At 44.8% G+C, this 12,891-nt stretch overlaps 1 protein-coding gene across 2 annotated transcripts in view; it reads right to left on the bottom strand.

Moving 5' to 3' along the window:
* RAB30 (RAB30, member RAS oncogene family) overlaps nt 1–12,891 on the bottom strand; it is a 46,986-nt gene that overhangs the window by 16,151 nt on the left and 17,944 nt on the right. For both annotated transcript variants that reach the window (XM_079303938.1, XM_079303939.1), the window contains exon 2: nt 340–440. In XM_079303938.1, the coding sequence (XP_079160064.1) occupies nt 340–432 (93 nt within the window). In that variant the 5' untranslated portion in view covers nt 433–440. The remainder of the gene's footprint in view (nt 1–339; nt 441–12,891) is intronic.

Here is a 12,891-nt window from a genome sequence, read left to right as displayed (position 1 = left end):
AGACCAGGAGATGTGTTGGTTTTATAGCTGGTCCAGAACACCACCAAAACAGGAGGAGTCGTGCCAGTGGCTTTCAGAGGGGATTTTCCACCTTCAGAGGAATGTTTTTCCAACCTCCACCCCAAGCTCCATCAGAGGGCAGGTGCAGCATTAGATACAGATGCACTGCTTGTGCCCGTATGTCACTGTGTGCGATGCACACACCAAGACTGTCAACAGCAAAATGCCCTGGAGCTGTGACACTGGAGAGCCCCCAGTGCAGAGCCACAGGCTCCACACTCCCAAACCAGAGCTGCCCCCAACCCAACATTCCACAATCCAGGAGCTGGCCAGCCTTACCTGAGTGAAGCGTCGGACTAAGCAGGTCTTCCCCACCCCGGCGTTGCCGATTAAAACAATTTTGAAGAGGAAATCATAATCTTCCATACTCATTTACGCAGCTGCAAGAGACAGAGAGCACAACACTGTGTGAACCAAGTCAGTGGGGACATGCCTTTTATCCCTGCTGAACTTTATTGCTCCAAATATGCAGAACAAAGGTCTCTTGGCACACACATGGCTCCTCAGATAAGGGAGAAGAGCACTTTTCACTCTGAGCCGGGGCATCCACGTAGTCAAAGTCAGCTGCTGTGAAACCTCAGCCCCATTTTGGTTCTTGTACAGTCTCACCTGGCTGCCCACAAGTTAGAGATGCCAGTTTTCAGCTTTCTAAGCAGTGCTCCACAAATCTGAGATGCTGATTCCTAGATGTTCCCAAATGTTTGCTTTGCTTTTAACTAAGTCTCCAAAGGACAGCATGGACTTTGTCACATTGTCTGAGGGGATCAGGTAATTTACTCCTATTAGGGAAATATCCCAAGTTTCACCATGAGCTCCTCCAGGAATACACTGGGTACAAGCAGAGTAGGGCTCAGACACACATGAGGGCAGAACAGGTAGGGGACTTCATTTTAAAACAAGAGCAGCAGTGCTTGCCTTAAAAACAGAAAGGGTTCATGTACTGAAAGTGTAGTGAAAAGTGGGGCAACAGTTTAGCTGAAGAATTAGAGGTTTTAGAAAAGAAGAAATGATAGATGCTATTAGGAATATTACTACTCTGATAATTTTCTTTAGTTCTGTGAGGAATCTTTAGATTGCTCAAATGGGAAGTGAACAGAGAGAAGCTTAGGAATTATCCAGCACATTCCATGTCCCAACTCCAAGCTCCTTGGCAGGATGCAGAGATTGATATTTCAGCAATGTCACAGAAGATGGGAAGAGTTGCCTACATGGGGGAAGATCCACATGGCTTCCTACACCACTCACAGCATGGGGAGGACCAAACAAACAAATGCAGAGCTGAGCTGCTGACAAATGCATTTGCTGCAGCTGAGCAAGTCATGAGGGATCAGCATCCACACCTCCATCTCCAGTGCTCCCAAGGGTGCTCCAACTGGGCCCAGAAAAGGGGTCTGTAACTCCAAAGAAAGCAACAACAGCCAGAAGAGATTCAGATGGAGATTTTAGGGAGAAAGAAAAACTCAGAGACAAGAAAGCAAAGGACAGTGCCCAAATCCAGCTATATCCAGGAGGATCCAGGTATTACACATGGTATTAAAGACCTGCCCTCAAGATATCAGACTAGAGACATATTTACATGTTATCAGTTCAATACTGTGTAAGGCAAAACCAGAACACCAGTACTTGTAGATTAGGTAAAGAACAAGGTGATAGAGTCAAAGATGGTCAGTGTATGGGGCAGATGGGTGGGGAATGGAGGCAAAAATATATTGTGAATAAGTGCTATCCTCAGTAAATCCCTAGATTGCTTAGAGGATTTTTACAGAGCTGATGAAGGGAGCAAATGCAGGCTGGGTTGAACGAGAAACCAGCTTCTCATGCTCAGTCCAAAGTCAGGGTGCTGTCTCCATTGTCATTGTGACACACACCAGAAGGCTCCAGAAACAGACTCCAGTCCCACCAAACAGCTGTGATAGGCTCAAGTCAAACAATCAGAGAATACAAGATAAAGCTGAGACAGTCTGTTTCTGCCTGGCAGTGAACATTGAAACAGCTCTCCAAGCACCACCCAGAGCCTGGTGGACCTGAGGGCAAAAGAGGGAGAAGACTGACTCAGCTGCTTCACATGTATGTGGCCCTTGGCCTTTGCAACAGCCTAAAAAAAGGGTAACCACACCAATTAGTGACTAATGAGCTGCAGCACATCAGCAGATGGTTAGTAGGAACACAGCTGAGTCACTGCACAGACGTGTCACTGCACCCGGGTCACTGCACCGGGTCAGGAACACAGTGCAGCACAGTGCCACAAACAGCAGCAGCTGGATGTGTCCTGAGGATGCTCTGACTTCACCTTGCTCCAGCACACGAGTCCTTGCAAATCCTTCCTCTCTCAGTAGAGTGAAGGAGTGGGACCTTTTTATTTTCTTTTTTTATTTTCTGGAGTTGTGTAACCATTTCATACCTCTGTGACCGGCTTTCCCAGAGTGGCACTAGATAACAAAAGCAGTATGAAACACACATTGACAGTGCTCTTAAATGAAGGCTAAATGTTAACAAAGTTTCAAGGTTTCACATTAGCTTTTGCTGGATAATCACGTTTTTCTTCATGGCCGAAGCTATTTCAAGACTAATGACACTAACACAGAACTGCATAATTATTCCTGGGATTCTTCATACCCCGGAGGGTATGTTCCACCCAGGGAGATTTCAGTTCCATTACTTGCACCCTAAACAATCCAAAATTCAAATTTATCTTCTTGGGAAGCTTAAAAATAAACTTTGTCTGCAGATCTTTGAGGTTAGAAATGCTAAATGGCTCAGACATACCCTAGAGTTATGTCTGATCCCCTTCATTAGGCTCTAGGACTAATCATATGTGATAATGACCCCAAACAGGAACTGAAAGATGAGCCAAGACCATAAAACAAACATGCAATGATGAGCTGAAATGCCAGAACTGAAGAGATACAAGAAGCCAGGGCATGGCAAGGGAAGCAAGCAGCCAGGAAGAATGAGCAGTGCTTTGTGAGGCAGAGTGGGCAGGTGAAGCAGACCACCCATCACCCCACTGTGAGTGCTCACACTGTCCCAGCACGCTGCCAGTGCTGGACACAAACACTGCACTGGCCAGAGGATTGGGAAATCCTCTCCTTCTGCATGCCAAGCCTTGCAGCCAAGTGACCTTTGCTGCTGACTCAGGCTCACACTACCCTCCCCTCTCCCCAGAGAAGATGTGTCTTAACCTCTGCCCCACTTACTGCTGGGGAATGTGCATCTCAGCAATACAGCACACATTGAATTACATGCTTAAATACCCAAAGCAGACACACAGCACAACTTCTCTAGTTGTTTTTGTTTTCTTGGGTTTTTTTGGTGTGGGTTTGGGTTTTTCTTCCCCTCTCTTTTCTTCTGTTTGCAGGTGCAAGGCTCTCCCTCAGATCCCTGCAGTGGTTTAAAGTGTTCAGGATGCAGCTGCCTGTCCCACCCTCTGGAAGAGAAAAGACCCTGCAGTGAGAGCAAGAGATGTGATGCCAGTCCATGCCTCAGCCACCCCTCACCACATTCATTTAAATCACAAGCACTACAGCACAGAGACATGCCCTGTCATGAGATGAAGCAGGAGTAGAGTCCAAGGCTGGCAGCACAGCAGAAAATTTGGTTTCACAGCTGTTTTTCCCCAAGGCAGTTTATGCAGCTGGCATCCCAACTAGTCTCCATGGCTGTTCCTGCCAGCCTCACACAGGAGCAGTTTTGTGGGGCTTTATTTCATCTGTGCCACTGCTCTGCTTCACTCCATCATGCAACCCCACACACAGAATAAGAGACCAGGAGGGATAAATCAAAGCAGGGTGACCACCTGGAGAGGTGCTCCATCAGTGGGAATGCAGTTGAAGGACAGCAGGACATGTTTTACACTTAGCTGGTTTTCACTGGTTCATAGAATCGTTAAGGTTGGAAAACATCTCTAAGATCACCATGTTCAGCACTGCCAGGTCCACCAGTAAAGCATTTCCCTACCTCACACATCTATGTGTTTTTCAAACACTTCCAGGGGTGGTGACTCCACCACTTCCCTGGGCAGCATGTTCCAGTGCTTCATCAGCCTTTAATGAAGAAATTTTTCCTAATACCCAACCTAATTCTCCCCTGATGCAACTTGATGCTTCCTCTCATCCTACTGCTTTCCACATGAGAGAGGAGACTGACCCTTATTTCACTACAAGCTTCCTTTGAGGCTGCTCTAGAATGAGATGGTCCTCCTTGAGCCTCCTTTTCTCCAGGTTAAACACCCCCAGATCCCTCAGCCACTCATCAGACCTGTGCCAGACCCCTCATCAGTTCCACTGCCCTTCTCAGGACATGCTCCAGAACCTCAGTGTTTTTCTGTTTGGGCAAGACAGTGCAATAAATGCTCTCAATATTCTCCAGTTATTAATTCCAATCCAACCAAAAGACCAGCGAGATCCACCCAAACCAAAAGCACAGGGACCAGGAACTTCCACCTCTCCTTCTCTCACCCAAGCTTGTACAAACAAGTTCCTGCTCCCCTGGAGACATCAGAAAGGGAATGCAGAAACTGTGGGCTGCTTTTGCCATGCTCATGTTCAGCTGCTGTTGACCAGCATCCCCAGGTCCTTTTCCACCAGGCAGCTTCCCAGCCACTCTGTCCCCAGTCTGTAATGCTGCCTGGGCTTCCTGTGATCCAGGTGCAGCACCCAGCACTTATGCTGAACCTCATACAGAGGGTTCAGATCCTTGGCCTCAGATCCAGCCTGTCCAGATTCCTCTGCAGAGCCTTCCTGCCATCCAGCAGATCAACATTCCCACTCCACTTGATGTGATTCACCTTACTGCCACCAGCCACCTGACTGAGGGTTCCCTTGATCCTCTCTCCAGATCATTGATAAATATATTAAACTGAGAAAGATATTAAAACTGAGCCCTTGGGACCAGCTGCCAGCTGGATGTAACTGCATTCACCACCTCTCTCTGTGCTCAGCCATCCAGCCAGTTTTCTACCCAATAAAGAGCTGTGTGAGAAACAGAACAAAAAACAAACTATCCACAGCTGCAAAGGTTTCTCCCCATTTAAGGATCAACACCAAAGCCATATCAAGCCAGGCATGCTGATAATTTGCACCTCAGCTCTATCCCACCTCAAAACCCCATTACAACCTAGTGCTGCAATTAGAGAAGGATCTGCAGCCTTTTCACCTGCTGGATCTAACCAGTAGGCAGGTTTTGATGTATTTATATAGTTCTTAATAAACAACCATTTTATGTTCTTCATCATCCAACAGCTATAAACAAAAATAAATTTACCCAAACATCTCAAGTTCAAACAGCAGTAGTTACGTATACAGAGATTACACTGATTGCATGCGCCATATGAGCCACAAAATTCAAAGCTAAGGCTTAGATTTCAGGCAGAAAATTATTCCTCACAGGCCAGAAAATTGCAGGGAATTCAGGTCTGGACATGCTGCTGCATTATGTAACTCAGGATAAAATATTTTCGTTTCCAAAGCACCTGCCAACCCAAGCAGGCTCCTGCACTCAGCAGGCATGAGCCCAGCTCATGCCCCTCTGCAAATAAGCAGGCTGGACTTCCCTCTGCTTCCTTGCCCACTTTCCTCACTCCTCATCTCTACAGGGTTTAATTTCACTTCCATTCACATTAGAAAAATTAAGAAGGACTTAATTCCCAAGAAAGTTTGGATCATGCATGCCTCCTCACTGATGGTGGCAAAACCACAAGTGCATGGGATGCAAGCTCTTGGCATGGTGCAGCATTAAAACTCCTGGAATGTCTTTTCCAAAATCAAGGGAGAAAGGTTCACTGTAGGCACTTGGGGTTGACATCTCTCAGCTCCTCCTACCACACTTGCCATTGCAGGTGAGCTAAATCCAATAGCCTGTGCTCTGGCAATCCTAAACATATCACTTCAAGAAAGGGACAAGGTCCCAACAGCACTCAATAAATCCATCCAACACTTCCAGGAGGCATCAAGCAATTGTGCACATAGTGCAGGGAGGCATGGGGCTTCCCCATGCACAGCAGACCCAGCAACACTGCCTGATGAGCTGCTAATCATTCTAAAGTCTAGGCACATTTTAAAAAGTGCATCTGGGGAAAAAAACCCCAAAAAACCAGATAATGAAAACCACAGCCCTACCCTATATGGAGAGATTCATGCCCCTCAATGCTTCACTTAGCATGTTTCTCCTACAGCAACCAAGCAAGTTGAGAAGGTACAAGTCAGATGTATGTTTTATCCCACAGATATACTTCTATAAATAAAAGGAAGATCAATGGCCACAGCGCACACAAGCTTCCCCTTACCTCTTTTGCCACCATGGAAAACTCGAAGTTCACTGAACTACTTGACTCAGATCATGGCTCACAAATGAGCTGGCCTCCAGGAGCTTGTGCAGGTCCTACAGAGGAACCCACCAACCAGCAATGACAGCTGCTTCACCACAGAACAAGCAGTAAATCCAGCACCAATATCATCCCAAAGAAGAGCCTGGAGTCAGAGCTCCAGAGAACAGGATGCTGTGCTGTGGTGTTGCCATTTAACAGAAGACACCCCAGCCATGGTGGACACCAGAGGTCACTGCCTGCAGACTGCCCTCTGCATCTCCCTGCTTGGCTTAACACAGAGCTCACAGACCTCACACTCAGGAACAAGCCTTGGATTTGCACATATTCCAGGCATCCCCTGGTGGTGAAAAGGCTTTGTTGGTGTCCAGCCTCTTTACTTCTGAGTGAAGTCTTCTGGGGGCCTTTGCTGCTACTGGTGTCAAGAGCAGCACTAACACACATCATTAATCCTTTTCAGGTGAATGGTAGAAGGATGGGTTTGGGTTGGACACATCCTTGTGGATCTCAGAGCCACCAAAGACCCTTGAGGAGAGATCAGGCAACTCACAGCTTGCCTGGTGCAGTGTCCTCATCTATCTTTGTCATCTCCTGGAGGGAGAGGAGACCCAGAGCCATTTGTGCACATCAGCATTGGGAATGGCCATGGAAGTGCTAAATATCACATGCAGACAGCAAGTTATATTCCATCACACACATATGAAGATTGAAATGTTAATAATAATAGTTCTCCTCGCACAGATAAACTAATCAGATTTCTGTGTTACTTAGGAATAATGAGTTACATTATTAGCAGTAGCTACAAAATGATAAATAGAAAATTAATTTCTTTAAGATTAAAAAAACCTGCTGACATGCACAATGCCTCAATGGTGTCTGACCAAACCACATACCAGCACCCTCAGGGTTCACACCATCATCAGAAGCATGAGAACAGCCTGACACTCCATTTACCATCAGAATCTGGGTTTTCACTGTAAAAAAGTTGCTGCAATATTAACACATGCTTTTATAAACATCTCTTAAAACATGCTTGAGATGGGGACAACACTCCATGTCCAAAACAACATTCCCTTGGTCTTGGCTACATTTTAGCACATCCTGGGACCACCAGGCTGTACACTCTGCAGCAACACGCTTTTGTGTGTTGAAGCAGTTACAGCCAGCACAGCAGACAGGCTGATTTCCAAGTGTGGAAAAAACTGAATTGCCAGAAATCCAGCCAAAAAATGCTGTTTCATCCACTCAAAAACAACAGCCTCTTCCCAAAAGGGGGGGGGGGGGGAGGGTGGGGGTGGGGAACCAACAAAATTATTTTTTTAAACTACAGCCAAGAGGAATATCTTGCATGGAAAAGCCAAGAAAGCTTACTAAGTCCAGCTCTCTAGGTGAAATAAAGCTCCCACACCAAGACCTGACTCACTAAAATGGGGACACCCATCAGCAACTTAGGTGAGATTTTGTGTCTTTAGAAAGCAGGTGCAGGACCAGGCTGAACCCCAGGCGTCTCCCAGGAGGTTTCTGGGGACAGTGCAACCCCCAGTGAAGTGCAGGCTGCACTCACAGGGAGGCAAAGCCAGTGCAGAAACAAATCCTTGGTTTAGCACAAAGGTTTGTGCATGTCAAATATATAAAACCAAAGAAATCTCCTGATGCATTGGTTTGCTGGGCTGGCAGAGGAGAGTGGCACCATGATCATAACTGGAAAAGTTTTGAAACTGGGTGACTGGGTTCTGCTAAAAACTTGGAAGATTAGCTGAGAAAAGCTATCATAACTGAAGAATTTCAATAAAGCATTTGCAGGAACATCATGACTCAAATGAGGTTGCAAGTGCAGGATTAGCACAAGTGTAACTATGCCATTTAGCAGTGACATAATCATAAATGTATTGTGAAATATGAATATGTGCCTTAGACACACTTTCATAACCCAGACTATCCAAGAAAATTTTATGGAGTTTTAACTGCAGTGACATGTCTTATTGCTGTTGACCATCTTGTTTTCATTGTGTCAGAGTCTGTGGTACGAACAAAATCAGAAAAAAACCCCAAAACTAATAATGTTTTACTTAGCAAGAATGCTTTTTAATTGAAAAGATAAGCCATTATTTCAATCTCCTCACTTCTGCTTAAGTAAGCTTGTGATTTACTGGGATTTATATCACTTCTCTATCAAATCTATTAGAAGTAATAAGTAATTAAACCTCAGCTAATTGCATTTCAGGTGTATGAGGTCTGGGCTGTGCTTGGTACCTCACAGCTCGGGCTGTGGGCTCCATGGAGCCCTGTGCATGATGCTCCTCTGCCATGCCACTGGTGAAGGCCAGGCTGTGCCAAATCAACAGTGCCCTAGAGCTAACAAATGTTTTTGGCTCGGGGCAGAGATATCATACCTGAAGTCTGAAGATAGAATATATAAATATATTCCAAAATACATTTTGATATATAAAGTAATATGTATTTAAATATATATTTTTATATATTATAAATATGTAATTTAAATATTGTCATAGTAATATATTAGCAATACCAGCATCAGAGGAAAAGAAAAATAAAGACAAAAATCATAGACCTATACAATAGTTTGGGTTGGAAGGGACCTGTGAAAAATCATCCCTGGAGGTGTTTGAGGCCAGGTTGCATGAGACTGTGAGTAACCTGATCTAGAGGAAGGTTCCCTGCCCATAACAGGGGAGATGCAACCAGATGATCTTTAAGGTCCCTTCCAACCCAAACCATTCTAGGAATCTACAGTAATCTTCACTGAGAGGAGTTCAACCCCTAAACAGCTCCTCTCACACGTTTTGTTACAATAGGAAGGGCAGTGAAGCAGCCTCCTCAAGACAATTCTTTAAAGGAACTTCATCCAGGAACAAGCAAAAAGTTATCAGCACATTAATTTGCAAAGTTTAAGCAACTCATCTTCAGTCAGTCATTTAAATTTGGGTTACAGGAGCAGCTTCTTCCCAGGGACTCAAGAAGGTGGCTGTCACTCCCAGGCAAAACTCTAAGGCATGGCCCCTAATTCAAGGGAAACCTACTACTCCAGAGGTGGATTGCTAAGAGAAAAAGTTCTTTGCTTGGTTATTTTTCAACTTACACTAGGAAATAAAGAAGTGATCTGTGTTTCAGCTGGAGACTCCCTCTTCAAGCACACACACCATCGTATATGAGCCACACGTGAGCTGCACATCCACCACAACAGCAAAGGCAGCATTTATGCAATTCAGCATTTCTGCCTCTGTTATGCCTCTTAAGGGAAGGTTTGCTATCTAGAAGGGATAGCATTTTTGAGCATGAAGTGATAAGATAGGAGGAATAAAATACAGATGAGTGTTACAGGAGTTTGCGTCCAAAGATGAGCTTGGAATCTCAACCAGAGGCCCTCTCTGCCACTGAAGTTAAGTTTGGGGTGATGAGTTCTGACCTATTCCTAGGCTGATTATTGCCCCAGTGGTCCTCAATTCACCACCTCCTATTTCCACATGGGAAACACATTTTACCTGTACTAGGCATACTCATGCACACAATGCTTCAGCTTCCTAATGGAACTTCACTACCTGCTCAAGCACTGCATGTGCCCTCCAAGAAATCTTCCCCTCTAAAAATGGTCTCATCTGATGGAAACCCCTCAGCTGGGATCAGCTATCCTGTCTGGCAAGTGACTGATCTGGCAGGGAATATTCTTTGCATTTTTGCAAAGAAACACTACGTTACAGCTTTAACTGTGGGTGTCTGCCAGAGCAGCAGATGTTTCACAAAAACAAATTGTTCAGAGGGAGAAGAAAGTAGAAACAATAGAGACTTGGGTGTAGCTTCAGGACTGGCTTAAGATGTTTCCAAAGGGAAGGCTTCCAGCTCTGCCTGCTCCAGACAGCTGCAGGAGGGACCCAATCCAGATGGAAAAAAAACAAAACCTGAGGGTGGAACAGCAGAATTAGAGTTTTCAGCCTGGGTCACAGAATTTAATTTTGTAAAGAAGTATGTTTACTATCTCGAGTATCTCAGTAACGTCATATCATGGCTCCCAAGTAAGATTTTTATAAGGATATGACAGGTCTCATCAGAAGGTAAGGAACAGTATTCTTATTTTGGTTATATATTGGATCACATGCTAAGACATAGCCTAGTTTCAGTTCCCCTTATAGTTTCAGGTGGTTACAGTATTTTTAATTTACTTTAAACCACTGCAAATGTACATTTAGTCTTCTAGGACAGCTATCTGCTGTTAAAACCTCATCTCAGCTTTGGACCAGCTGCAATTCAAGAAACTGCAGGGGGTAAATCTGGCACTAAAACAAATCCTTAAACACAAAAAGGCAGCTCTTTAGCAGAAGCTTTCTGCTCCAGGCCTCCTACTGCTGCAGGGACATTAGTCAAACAGCTCACCCAGAAGTACAAAATCTGAAAACATTGTTTTAAAAATTGTGTTCAAGGGTCGTTGAGATTTATTGTTTAGAGCTGATGCAGCAAGCAGTACCTTGAGAACTAAGCAGGCAGGGCCCCACAAAACCAAGAATCACATGTGCATGCACACACACATGAAAAGATGGCACTGGCCACAGCAGCTCTCCAGCCCACATAAATCATATCTGCACCTCTGCACACCTCTACACCAGCTCAGCTACTCTCCATCTCCAGCCACACCTTTTAATAAATTATTGCAAAGAGCTGCAGAGAAAAATTTGCATTTGAAGAGAAGAAGCTTCTGCTGTGCTAATATTCACCCTTCTGATATTATCAATGACCAGCAACTCTGTGACATAGCCCAAGATCTCCCAAAGAACAGTGCTTTTGTTAAAAAATACATATCCCATCTCTCTTCCAGTACAGATATTGCTGTACTATAGATAATAGCACACAAAAACGTGTATTTCTTCCTGTACTACTACTATGTCTGGCAGCAACCCTCTGAAGTTTTTACCTCTTTGGGACTAAGATTAGGAAACAGGAAGTTACTGCCTCTTTCTTCTTTAAAGCAAGCAGCAGCCAGTCACTTGTAGACACTGATGCCAACATGCTGTGTGCAGCCTGGGCACTGCTGTCACTGGGACAGGGACCTGCACTCACAGCTGCATGGTCATGGGGACACAACTTGGCACATCAGCACTGTGTTTGTGACCACCTATTTTTATTCCTTAGCAACAGAGCAGCTTTTGGGGTTGAGCTTTGAGCTTGTAGGGTTTTTTTTTTTTTGTGTGTGTGTGTGTGTTCAATCTATATTTGGCATCCTGAGGAAATTCCTAAATAGAAGATAGCAATTTTTAAAAGAGAGGATAAATGCTGGCACTCAGCTTTGCTGACACCACCACCACCAGGCTCTTGGTTAGTGTGAAGTGCTCCAACCTAGAGACAAGGGAAGCTCACATGGACCAAACACCAAGAGTCACATCCCTCACACTTTCTGCCTTTACAAAACCTTGTCCTGGCATAAGAACAGGGAAAGATTTATTGGCTCATACAGTCTCTAAGCCATTTGTATCCTGTGTAAACCAACATCTCCAAGGTTCTGAATATCATCACTGCTCAGCAGCACTGATGAGTCCAATGATAGCTTTTGTCCTGTGGGAGACAGTGCTATTGCTGAGTGGTCCAGTCTCAAAGTGGGAAAGACTTCAGTACAATACAGCAATTCTGAACTAAGATACCATCCTTACCATAAATCATGGAAATATCAATACCCCCCAACTCTCTACAGCTCTTAAATAAAAACATGCAAATTAAATCCTGACTTATCTACATGAGAAAAGCAAACAACACCTGATATTTCCTAACTGTTAGCATCATGACCTTAAAAAATTTTTAACAAAGATTTAATCATAGGAGGGATAAAGATATCACATGGCTCGGCAGTTTCATTGGTTGTCATGGCAAATGAAAATCCCTGACTCTCCAACTTGACTGTTTTAGAGGAAAGAAAACAACAAAAATGCCCTTTTTTATGACTAGAAAGGAATGTTTTCCTAATAATCACTCTTGAACCCACTGTACACTATATATAAACAGCTGCTCCTTCCCAGGGAAAATGTTTGCTGTTTCTTACTGAGCAGCTCTAGGGGATCCAGGCAATTCAGCCCCAGCAGACATTCAGGCGCGGATAATGAAAATCATGTGCTCTTGGATGTGGTGACTTCTTGCCTGCCAAAGGGAGCCTGAACTAGCTGCAAGGGGAGTCTCAGTCCCATAAGGGCTCAGCCACCAGCTCCCAGGGGAGGCTGCCAGCACAGCATGGCAAGGAGAAGCTGGCAGCAGTGTGAGCCCCCCTCCTCTGCTCCCACGTTCAGCATCACCATGCCATTTCTTGCCAACACCATTTTACAACGGGTGTGTTTTCCTGTGATCTCAAAGCAAGCCAGAACCATGGATGTTTGAGTTTTCATCTGCCAGACAGGTAACAGCAGCAAAGACATCCCAGTGTTCACTCCAAACCACCTTGCACCCTGCCTGCATGACCACCATCACATATCTTTCATTACAGCAGATTTTCTAAATATAGGGAGATAATTTGG

Source organism: Erithacus rubecula (genome assembly GCF_903797595.1).
Source record: "Erithacus rubecula genome assembly, chromosome: 1".
NCBI classification, from domain to species: Eukaryota; Metazoa; Chordata; class Aves; order Passeriformes; family Muscicapidae; genus Erithacus; species Erithacus rubecula.
The sequence above is the reverse complement of the archived record's forward strand: the minus strand, read 5'-3'. Positions and strand labels throughout refer to the sequence as shown.